This window comes from Hemitrygon akajei, chromosome 12 (assembly GCF_048418815.1).
Source record: "Hemitrygon akajei chromosome 12, sHemAka1.3, whole genome shotgun sequence".
Lineage (NCBI taxonomy): Eukaryota > Metazoa > Chordata > Chondrichthyes > Myliobatiformes > Dasyatidae > Hemitrygon > Hemitrygon akajei.
The window spans coordinates 40,586,424-40,599,047 of NC_133135.1; the positions used below are offsets into that span (position 1 = coordinate 40,586,424).

At 41.4% G+C, this 12,624-nt stretch overlaps 1 protein-coding gene across 4 annotated transcripts in view; it reads left to right on the forward strand.

Moving 5' to 3' along the window:
- tmem69 (transmembrane protein 69) overlaps positions 1 to 12,624 on the forward strand; it is a 32,279-nt gene that overhangs the window by 12,599 nt on the left and 7,056 nt on the right. For 2 of the 4 annotated variants that reach the window (XM_073062968.1, XM_073062966.1), the window contains exon 2: positions 11,628 to 11,688. In XM_073062968.1, coding sequence (XP_072919069.1) covers positions 11,644 to 11,688 — 45 coding nt within the window. In that variant the 5' untranslated portion in view covers positions 11,628 to 11,643. Of the gene's footprint in view, positions 1 to 2,318; positions 2,523 to 10,691; positions 10,754 to 11,627; positions 11,689 to 12,624 lie in introns of those variants that run through there. The other 2 variants (XM_073062965.1, XM_073062967.1) reach the window with 2 other exon arrangements.

A 12,624-nucleotide genomic window follows, 5' to 3' on the forward strand; every position in this document is an offset into this window, starting at 1 on the left:
AGCAGGTACCTGGGTGACTGTCAGGAGAGGGAAAGGGAATAGACAGCCAGTGCAGATTACCTCTGTCGCTGTTCCCCTCACTAATTATACTGCTTAGGTACAGTTACCAGAGAGAAGCTGCAGCAAGCAGGCCTTTGGCACTGAGTCTGGCTCTGTGGCTCAGATGAGCAGAGTGGAGAGAGCACTGTAGTGGTGATGGGCAATTCCATAGTTAAAGGATTAGACATGAGATTCTGTGGATGTGAAAAGGAAACCTGGATGGCATTTTGCCTTCCAATGCCAGGGTCAAGGATGTCTCAGACTGGGTCCATAGCATTTTAAAATGGGAGCGTGAGAAGCCAGAGGTCGTGATACATATTGGTAACAATGATATAGATAGGGAATGGAAGGAGATCCTGAAGAGAGAATATAGGGAGTTGTGTAGAAGGCTGAAAAACAGGACCTCCAGGGTAGTAATTTGAATTGCTGCCTATGCCACATGCTAAAAGGGTAAGAATAGTATGATTTGGCAGATGAATGCATGGGTGAGGAATTGGTGAACGGAGCAGGGTTTCAGATTTCTGGATTTCTTCTGGGGAGGGTATGACCTGTACAAACAGGACAGGTCACGCCTGAACCCAAAGGAAACCAATATCCTTGCAGAGAGGTTTTCTAGAGCTTTTGGGGAGATTTAAACTATTTTGGCAGGCAGTTGGGAACTGGAATGATAGGGTTGAGGATGGGGCCATTGGTATACAAGTGGATGCAGTGTATGAGGGGTGATTGATAAGTTTGTGGCCTAAGGTAGAAGGAGATGAGTTATACAGCTCTCGTTACATGCACATGCAGTTCAACTCTTTGAGTGATTATGCAGAAAGTTTGAAGTTAATAACTCATCAGAGATGATTGATAAGTTCATAGCCTAAGGTAGAAGGAGATTTTTTTTAAGAAGTGAAGGAGGCAGAAGAACGGAAATTATAAGCCAGTTAGCCTGACTTCAGTGGTTGGGAAGATGTTGGAGGGCATTTTTAAGGATGAGGTTTCGAGAAACTCGGAAACACATGATAAAATAGTCCTAAGTCAGCATGGCTTCCTTCAGGAGAAATCTTGCCTGATAAATCTGTTGGAATTCTTTGAGGAGAAAACAGACAAGCTAGAAAAGGAAGAGTTAGTGGACATTATTTACTTTGATTTTCAGAAGGCCTTTGACAATGTGTGGTACATGAGGGTGCTTAATAAGATAAGAGCCCATGATATTACAGGAAAGATACTAGGATGGATGGAAGATTGGCTGACTGGCAGGAGGCAAAAAGTGTGAATAAAGGGGGACTTGTTGGCTGCTGATGACTTGTGGTGTTCTGCAGGGGTCGGTCACTTCCTTTCATGCTATATGTCAATGATTTGGATGACGGAATTGATGACTTTTTGGCCAGGTTTGCGGATGATGGAAAGATATGTGGTGGCGCAAGTAGTGTTGAGGAAGCAGGGAGACTGCAGAGGAGAGACAGATTGGGAGAATGGGCAAAGTAGCAGATGGAGCATAGTGCTGGGAAGTGAATGGTCATGCACTTGGTAGAAGGAATAAAGGAGTAGACTAGCTTTTAAACAGAGAAAATTCAAAAATCAGAGGTGCTTAGGGCTTGAGAGTCCTTGTGCAGGATTCCGTAAAGGTTAACTTGCAGGTTGAGTCAGTGGTAAGGAAGGCAAATACAATGTTAACATCTTTTTTGGGTGGACTAGAGTTGCAGAGCAAGGGTGTGATGCTGAAGTTTTATCAGGCATTGGTCAGACCGTACTTTGAGTATTGTGAACAGTCTGGGGCCGCTTATCTAAGGAAAGATGTGTTGGCATTGGAGAGGGTCTAGAGGAAATTCATGAGAATGATTCTGGGAATAAAAGTGTTAAGATGAGGAACATTTGATGAGTCTGGACCTGTACTCGCTGGAGTTCAGGAGATTGAGAGGGGAATATCGTTTTAACATATCGGATGTTGAAAGGTCTGGCTAGAATGGATGTGGGATAGATGTTTTCTATAGTGGGTGAATCTAGGAGGACCAGAGGGCACAGCCTTAGATTAAAGAGACGTCCATTTAGAACAGAGATGTGGAGGAATTTCATTTACCAGTGAATCTGTGGAATTCATTGCCACAGGCAGCTGTGGAGGTCAAGGCATCAAGTATATTTAACGTGGAGGTTGATAGGTTCTTGATTAGTCAGGAGATCCAGGGTTATGGGGGAAGGCGGGAGAATTCGGTTGAGAGGGGTAACAGATCAGCAATGATTAAATGGTGGGGCAGCATCAATGGTCCAAAAGCCCTAATTCTGTTCCTACGTCTTAGATCTAAATTTGATACACTTAAAACGACACACACAAAATGCTGGAGGAACTGAGCAGTTTCAGCGCCATCCATGGAAAAGAATAAACAGTCGACATTTCAGATCAAGACCCTTCTTCGAGACTGGAAAGAAAGGGAAAAGACAGAATAAAAAGGGGGCAGGAGGACTGGTTGGAAGCTAATAGATGAAGCCATATGGATGGAAAGGTAAGGGACTTGGAGAAGAAAGAATCTGATAAGAGAGTGGACCATGGGAGAAAGGGAAAGAGGGGCACTGGGGGAAGTGGGAGGCAGGTGAGGAGAAAAGAGTGGAGAATAAAAGAAGGGGGAGGGGGAAACTACTGGAAATAGAAGTCAGTGTTCATGCCATCGGGTTGGAGGCTACCTGGACGGAATATGAAGTGTTGCTCCTCTACTCTGAGAGTAGCTTTATCGTGGCAAAAGAGGAGGCTGTGGACTGATGTCAGAACAGGAACGGGGATAGGAATTAAAATGTTTGGCCACCGGGAAATTCTGCTTCTGGCAGATGGAGTGGAGGTTACCTGCAAAAGCTAGCAGGCAGTAGAAAAACAAAAATATTGACTGTTGTCCTCTTGTTAAAGAATTCTGACTCTGGCTTCTGTTTGGCAACTAAATGAGGTACAAAGGTTTCAGATGTTTGGATAATTGGTTGTAGCAATATTTGAAGCATAAATATTAAACCCAATACCAAATAAACTTTATTGCTTAATATGAAAACTGTAACATGATCTGCTATGTTCAATACAGACCAGGTCGTAATTCAACATTTAATTCAAAAGACAAAATTCTCTTGGGACTCCTTTGAGGTGTCAGTTTTGGTTAAGTGTCCATTGTTGGCTTTGATTCTTCTAGAAATATCGGTGGCAGCAGTTAGTCAAGTAGAAGTGACAGTAATAGAGCTTTGACCAGTGACCCATCTGGACATCAGAGGTTTGAGCGGAAGGGATTTCACTAAGGTCCACTATCGAGTAGAAAAAGGGTAGAAAAAGCAGGTTGCGGTAGCGTAATAGAGCTTTGACCAGTGGCCAATGTGGACATCAGGATTCAGAAGAGGGGATTTCACTCAAGTCCATTGCCTGAGTAGAAAAGAGGAAGCAGCGGATTGTGGCAGCATGATAGAGCTTTGACCACGACTCATCATGTTTGAGATTGATTAGCAAGATCAAATTAAAGGAAGGCAGGGGCAAGCACGGCAGCTGCCATCTGAGTGGTGATCTTGAGGCTTTAGCTCTTCGAGGGTTCAGCAAAGAGAGACTACTGTCAGAGAAACCAAAGAAAGGAAAAGCTCTAGGTTAGTTGTGGAAATGGACAGGAGATTCTGTGGGCGAGAACAAGATTCCTGGATGTTATGTTGCCTCCTGGGTGCAAGGTCTCGGGACATTTGGATTAAGTCCTCAGCATTCTTGAACAGCCAGAGCTCATGGTCCATGTAGGTACCAATGACATGGGTAGGACTAGTGATGAGGTTCTTCAGAGGGAGTTAGATGCCAAGTTAAAGGGCAGGATCTCCAGGGTTGTGATCTCAAGATTGCTACCTGTGTCATGTGCTAGTGAGGCCAGAATTAGGAAGATGATGCAGTTTAATAAGTGGCCAAGGGGTTAGTGTAGGAGGGAGAGCATAAGATTTTTGAATCATTGGGCTGTCTTCCAGGGAAAGTGGGACCTGTAGAGAAGAGACAATTTGCACAAACGGGAGGGGTACTGACATCCAAGTGGGAAGGTTTGTTAATGCTGCATGGTGGGGTTTAAACTAGAGTTGCAAGGGGATGGGAACCAGATTGCTAGAACATTTAATGGAGAGTTTGTGAAAGCAGAAGCTGGTAAGACCTCAAAGTCACGAATCAAAAGGTTGATCATGTTGTATCCTGAGCTGCGTAGATTTCAGTGCAAGAAATATCACAGAAAAGGTGGGCACGGATCAACACGTGGAATTATGATGTTGTGGCCATTAGTGAGACTTGGTTGTAGGAGGGGCAGGACTGGCACCTCAGTGTTCCAGGGTTCAATTGTTTTAGACATGATGGAGCAGGAGGGATTAACGGAGGAAGGGTGGCATTACTAGCCAGGGAAAATGTCACAGCAGTGCTCTGTCAAGACAGACTAGAGAACTCAATATGTGAGGCATTATAGGTAGAACTGAGAAATAAGAAAGGTATGACCACATTAATGGGGCTATATTACAGACCACCCAACACTCCAAGGGATTTAGTGGAACAAATTTGTAAAGAGATCGCAAACTGTTGCAAGAAACATAAGGTGATTTTAACTTTTCACATATTGACTGGGAATCCCTAATGTAAAAGGACTAGATGGGATAGAGTTTGTCAAATGTGTTCAGGAAAGTTTCCTTCATCAGTACATAGAGGTCCCAATGAGAGAGCGTGTGATGCTGGTCCTGCTGTTAGGGAATGAGACAGGGCAGGTGACAGACATTTGTGTAGGGGAAACATTTTGCATCCAGTGACCACAATGCCATTAATTTCAAAGTAAATATGCAAAAATATAGGTCTAGTCTGCAGGCTGAGATTTCAAATTGGAGAAAAGCCAATTTTGATGGTATCAGAAATGATCTGGCAAGTGTGGATTGGGACAGGCTGTTTTCTGGCAAAACTGCACTTGGAAAATGGGAGGCCTTCGTGCCTGCAGAATAAAAGGTAAAGATGACATTGGAGGAAACCTTGGTTTTCAAGAGATATTGAGGCCCTGGTTAAGAGAAAAAAGGAACTGCATAGTAGGTATAGGCAAGGAGCAACAAATGAGGTGCTTATCGAGTATAAGGAATGCAAAAGAGCACTTAAGAAAGAAATCAGGAAGTCTAAAAGAAGGCATGAAGTTGCTCTAGCAGACAAGATGAAGAAGAATCCTAAGGGATTCTACAGATACGTTAAGAGCAAAAGGATTGATTGCAAGGGACAAAATTGGTTCTCTGGACAACCAGAGTGGTCATCCATCTGTGGAGATAAAACAGATTGGGGATATCTTAAATGAATTCTTTGCATCTATATTTACTCTGGAGAAGGACACAGAATTTATAGAGTGAGGCAAAGCGAAATCAACTTCATGGACCCCGTACAGATTAGAGGAGGAGGAGGTGGTGTTTGCTACCTTGAGGCAAATCATGGTGGATAAATCCCCAGGGTCTGACAAGGTGTTCCCACGGACCCTGCGGGAGGCAAGTGCAGTTATTGCTGGGTCCTAGCAGAAATATTTAAAACATCCTTAGCAACAGGAGAGAGGAATGGAGGATAACCAATGTTGTTCCGATGTTTAACAAGACTCTAAATGTAAACCAGGATATTATAGGCCAGCGAGTCTGACATCAGTTGTGGGAAAGTTATTGGAAGGTATTCTAAGGGAATGGATTGGATAGACATGGACTGATTAAAAATAGTCAGCATATCTCTGTGCGCGTTCGATCATGTCAAACCAATCTTATAGGGTTTTACAAGGAAGTTACCAGGAAAGTGGATGAAGGCAAGACAGTGGACGTTGTCTCTGTGGACTTTAGCAAGGCATTTGACAAGGTCCTACATGGGAGACTGGTCAAGAAGGTTCAGTTGCTTGGCACTCAGGATGAGGTAGTAAATTGGATGAGACTTTAGCTTTGTGGGAGAAGCCAGAGAGTGGTAGTAAATGGTTGCCTCTTTGACTGGAGGCCTGTGACCAGTGCTGTGCCGCAGGGATTGATGCTGGGTCATCTGTTGTTTGTCGTCTTAATCGATGATCTGGATGATATTGTGGTTAACTGGATCAACAAATTTGCAGATGAAACCTAGCTGGGTGTGTAGTGTGGACAGTGAAGAAGGCTATCATGACTTGCAGGAGGATCACTATCAGCTGTAAAAATGGGCTGAAAATAGTAGATGAAATTTAATGCAGACAAGTGCGAAGTTTTGCACTTCGGTCAGGCCTTGCAGGGTAGGTCCTACACGGTGAATGGTAGGTCACAGAGGAATGTGGTAGAACGAAGGGATCCAGGAATACAGGTCAATAATTCATTGAAAGTGGTGTAACAGGTAGATAGAGTTGTAAAGAAAGTTTTTGGCACATTGGCCTTCATAAATCAATGTATTGAGTACAGGAGATGGGATGTTATGTTGAAGTTATATAAGTCGTTGCTGAGGCCTAATTTGGAGTAGTGTTTGCAGTTCTGGCTGCCCACCTCGGGAAAACTGTAAAGAAGGTTTAATAACTACAGAGAAAACTTACAAGGATGTTGCCAGGTCTGGAGGACCTGAGTTATAAAGAAAGATTGAATAGGTTAGGACTGTATTCTTTAGCATGTAGAAGATTGAGAGGAGAGTTGATAGAGGTTTACAATATTATGAGGGGTATAGATAGGGTAAATGCAAGCAGGCTTTTTCCACTGAATTTGGGTGGGACGACAACCAGAGGTCATGTGTTAAGGGTGAAAGATGAGAAGTTTAAGGGGAAACTTCACTCAGAGTGTCGAAAGAATGTGGAATGAGGTGCCAGCACAAGTGAACCATGCGATCTCAATTTCACCATTTAGAAAAGTTTGGATAGGTACATGGATAGTTGGGATATGGAGGGCTATGGTCCCAGTGCAGGTTGTTGGGAGCAGGCAGCTTAAGAGGTTTCAGCATGGACCAGTGCTCTACTGTGTTCTACTTCTCTTATGACGATGACTGTTCAAGAGAGGCTATTTAAATGGGCCAATGACATTGGCAGTTGGAGTAGAAAATGTATACAAAGTGCCATAATAGGTTTCCCCCTGCTGTGTAAAATTACAATATGGATGATAGCTGTGTAGAAGCTAGTAGTTATTTGTAACATGGAACACACTGCTATTTGGAACTGCTTTGTGTTTCAGAACTGTGAAATCAATAGAGTGGAGGAGGCTGAGGGGTGACTTTATTGAGGTTTATACAATTACGAGGGGATAGATAGAGTGAATGGCCATTGTCTTTTTCCCAGGGTGGATGAGTCTAAAACTAGAGGTCAGGTGAGAGGGAAAAGATTCAGAACAGACCGGAGGTGCAACTTTTTCATAAGTGAATATGTAAAACATGCTACCGTAGGATACTGTAAAGGTGCATACAGTTACAATGTTTAAAAGGCTTTTAGACAAACACATGAATTGGAAAGGTTTCTAACAATGGTTCCCAAACCTCTTTGGACTGTCGCCCTATTGGCTCCCAGACCACATCCCCAGAGCCCCCTCCCTTTCCAGACATTACATAAAAACAGTAAAGATTTTTGATTTACAATGCACAGTGAGAGAAAATAGGAATTGCAAATTTAAAGCAGTGACAAATCATGTGCAAAAAATATTCAAATCTGTTTGAAGCTACAAATACAATTATTTCTTTAATTATAGTAAAACAATTTTTATCATCAATGCTAGAGAGTGCATTATTAGACCAACTATTCACCAGTTCATTGCTTTTTCACCTTTCAGTGAGATGGATGGCTTGGTGCTGTGATATCAGCTTCTCAAAATCATGCGGAATGCTATTCAGGAGTCTCGTATACCCATGTTCAGTAATCCGTGGTCTGTTTTGTTGCTTTGAAAGAAGTTGGTGACTGCACTGGAACTGACTTCAACTAAATACATTGTTGGAAAGGCAGTAGAGAACACCTTGACCTTTTTCCACAGTGTAGGATAGTGTTCAGAGATTGCTTTCTGCAACCAAAAGTCATGAGATGAATTTTTGAACCTCTGATTCAGCTCAATGTCATTTTGTAGTGAGATTGGTTCTTCCTCCTTCCTTCCTGTTAATTTTTCATTCCAAGTGTTTAGGAAGGGATTTATTACTCAATATGGAATTTAGATCACGAGAACATCCTGAAATCTCTCTTATTTGTCTTTATGCAGCTCACCCAGGTGGGCACAGTATACTTCAAGATCATCATTTGGTATTTTTGTTCTCTTCCAACTCGGAAAGGCTCAAAAATTGGCAAAGGTTGCAATGACCGATGTTGCACTTAAATAGGGTTAACTGAGACAGAAATGTGGAGACAACTGATTTGACCTTGATAAAATTCACATCGTATTCTTGCAATTGAAGACTGAATTCATTTAACTTTGTGAATAATTTTGACAAAAAAGCAATGTCATGCCTAATATTCTTGAGTTGACACTGAATGAACGATTTGAGTCTTCAAAGAATTTTATTATAGTTTCAAAAAAACGCAGCTCCTTTTCCTTTTTGAGAGCTATCTGACTTCCGTGTGCCACTGCAAGCATCCAAACAGTTCATCATTTTCAGTACAAAGCTCTCAAAATACTCAAGAATGGAGAGCATAGGTCTTGATTCTAATTACCACTGTGATAACAGTATTTAATGATATGTGTCGCTGATCACTTAGGATTTTTGTGACACAGTGTTGTCTGTGAATTACACAGAATGGTAAATATGTTAGGTACAAATGTTTTCAAGAAAGTAATAACCCATGGTGGTGCCTTGTTTGTACAACCAATGGGAAATCATCAATGATAAGAATGTTGGTGAGAGGAATATCCTCCTCTTTGAAAATTTGTTTAACGACCTGAAATCTTGACTCCCCCTCCATATCGGTTTCTTGTCTCCTTGCAAATAACAACTCTTGAATCATACTTTCATCTTTTATGAAGCGAAAATAACCAAGAAGCGAAGATTTGTTCCCTGGCAAAGTTGACTCATTTAACTGCAGAGCAAATTGGTGCACAATGTGTTTTCCACCTTTCCAGATATTTCATTGTTCATCTTTGAACAGAGTTGTCACTGAATGCACTTGCTTTAATTACTTGGTCTGGTGACTTTTGCAAAACCATACTCAGAACCTCCCTTACTGCCGGCAGAATCAGTTCTCCAGTTGTAAGGGATTTTCCAGGTTTAGCAATGAACATTGAAATGTTATATGAAGCACACAAATCATCATTGTTATACAAAAAAGCTGGATGAACTCAGCAGGTCGGGCAGCATCTGACCTGCTGAGTTCATCCAGCTTTTTTGTACGTCTTGATTTGACCACAGCATCTGTAGTGCACTTTGTGTTTACTCATCATTGTTATGTTTTGAAGAAAAATAAAAAGAAAAAGAAAATTAAAAATAAAAAGAACCATAACCCTCATCGCTGGATCCTCTACAGTTTGCTTATCGTCCAAATCGCTCTACAGAAGACGCAATATCCACCACACTGCACACAGTTCTCTCTCATTTGGACAACAAAGACACATATGCCAGAATCCTGTACATTGATTTCAGTTCAGCGTTCAATACCATCATCCCGCAGAGACTAGTGGAGAAACTGTCGCTGCTTGGCCTTAACACTGCCATGTGTCGCTGGATTCTGGATTTCTTGACAGAGAGACCACAGTCAGTCCGTGTTGGCAGGAACATCTCTGACTCCATCACACTGAGCACTGGATCCCCACAAGGCTGTGTACTTAGCCCATTGCTGTTTACACTGCTAACACATGACTGTGCAGCCAGATTCAAGGAGAACCTGATCATTATATTTGCTGATGATACCACAGTGGTGGGGCTCATCAGCAAAAATGATGAAACAATGTACAGGGAGGAGGTTAAACACCTAGAGAGCTGGTGCAGTGACAACAACTTGATGCTTAATGTCACCAAAACCAAGGAGATGATCGTCAATTTCAGGCGGTCTCAGCCTGAGCACACACCCCTCAGCATCAGCGGCTCCACAGTGGAGAGAGTGGAAAACTTCGAGTTCCTTGGGGTGCAGATCTCGGACAATCTCACCTGGTCCAGGAACACCACTGGGATTGTGAAACGAGCCCAGCAGAGGTTGCATTTTCTGAGGAAGCTTAAACAAGCATCACTCCCCACTAACATTTTAACTACATTCTACAGAGGTGTGGTTGAGAGTGTGCTGACCTTTTGCATCACAACCTGGTACTCCAGCTGCAGTGCTTCCGACAAAAAAGCCTTGCAGAGGGTGGTTAGGGGAGCAGAGAACGTTATTGGGGTCTCCCTACCTTCTGTCCAAGACCTCTTTCAGAGTCGATGCCTCCAGAAGACATGGTACATCATTAAAGACCCCTCACACCCTCTCCATGAACTGTTTGTTCTTCTGCCATCAGGTAAACGTTACAGGAGCATCAAAACTAAAACCACAAGGCTACTAAACAGCTTCCTCCCATAGGTAGTCAGACTGCTAAATAGCTGCTTTACCTGACTCTGCTTTGGACACTTTTAACTTGCACTGGACACTTATAACTTGCTTTTAACTGACATGTGGCTGTTGTGTTTTACTATTTATTGTTATGTTTATTATTTAGTGTTGCACTTGTTATGTTATGATTGCACTGCTCCTGGGAAACGCTGTCTCATTCTGCCCTGCAGAGCTGATGTACGGTTAGAATGACAATTAAGTTTTTGAATCTTGAATCTTGAATCTTGAAGTGACTTCTGAATCTGAAAGTTTTCACAAAGTGACTGAAAGTAAGCCAAGTTTTTTTTGCTTTCTCAGAGTGTATTCTCTTCAAATGTTAAGAAGCCTTCAAATGTGGTCAAGGCCAAATGAAAGGACAGATCCTGAACTTTACCCCAATGAATGCCATACCCTAAATTACAGGAGTTGTGTCACTGTGTGATTTGGTATGGAAATCGTACTAGTTAACACTGTACTACAGTGGTGAACAGCAGTAATGTGCAGGCCTGGCCCAGAAATAGCATGATTTCTTCAGTCTAGACTTCCCATGATATGCCAAATACAGAAGTGTCACATTGCTTTTCAACAACTATAATGCATTTTGAGCAAAGTCTCAGAGAACAGTGGGTTAGCAAGAGATGAGATGATTACATGAATATTGTGCAAACACGAGGAAATCTGCAGATGCTGGAAATTCAAACAATAACACACACAAAATGCTGGTAGAACACAGCAGGCCAGGCAGCATCTATAGGGAGAAGCGCTGTCGACGTTTCGGGCCGAGACCCTTCGTCAGAATGAATATTGTAGTCATTTGCTATGTGTGCCCCCCTCACTGCACCCTTTATCTTTATCAAACCCTGCCCCCCAGCAGGGTGATGTCGCCCCCTTTTGGAACCACGGGTTTAGAAGAATACAGACCAAATAGGACGAGCTCATGGGGCCATTGGGGCAAAGGAAGCTAAGTTTAATTTATAGAAACATACAATAACATTAGTAATCTGAAATCAAAGTGTTTAAAGCTACAGGAATCAATCAAGTTAATACTTATTACCAATAATTATGAACCCACTCCACTTAATTTTCTAAACATCTTTCCTTTTAACTGGAGAATGATAATATTCAAATGTAGAGACATATGAAGATTTGATTTCATTTCTGCAGGCATCCAGGACTCAATATGTATGCTCTTTTGATGCGGAGCTGCTTTCAAACCAACAAGAAGGTAAGTGTTAAACATTTCGAGAATGGAAATTTCACCACTACACTGACTGGAGTTCAGAGGAATGTTAAAACATGTTACTTTTCCAGTAATAATGCAGTAGAAAAAATGCTGTTAATTATACAATTGCAGAGGCATAATTGAGAACATTTGGAATTTTGTAATTTGTCATCATTGGTAAGGGTATTATTGAAAGATAAATATGTGCTCTCAAGAACCTGAAATACTCATTCAAACTTAATATAATATTAAGACATTTACTAACCAATAAAATATGTTAGGATGAGACTAGCTGGGAGAAATATCAACAGAATTGAAACTATAGAAAATGTAAGTTGCTGAATAAACATAGTGGACGGTAGGATCGTTGGCAAGGTTGCCTGACTTTGTAACTTTATTCCAGAGGTGTAATTTGCCATTTGATTTGGCAGATGTGGCTGTAGAAGTGCAATCATTAGAAATAAATTGTTCATTGGTGGACTGAAGGAAATATCTGTTCTACGTTTGCAAATGAATGTGGCCAGTATATACGGCAATCTAAACTTATGATTTTTAAGTACATAGAAACAACACATCCTATATAGTTGTTTAATAACTTTTATGTTTATGAATTATCCAACAGACCAAACCAAAACTGAATATATCTTTTAATTCACTGCTATGAAATTTAAACAAAAATAGTCCTGAACTATTTCATGTGGGGAACTAATTTTATATGGTTTTTAATTTTGAAAAGTTCTTTGTATTTCTCATTCAGAAAATAATGGTATTTTTGCCAACTGAGTTTGAGGAAGAGTGGGATTTAAAAAAAATATGGTGATAACAATATGTCTCGAGTTTTAGAAATAAGTTTCTATGCATGTTGCAGCTAAAACAAACTCTGATGCTAAATCGACCACACATACTATTTCTATTAATCATTTTTACTTTATATTCCAG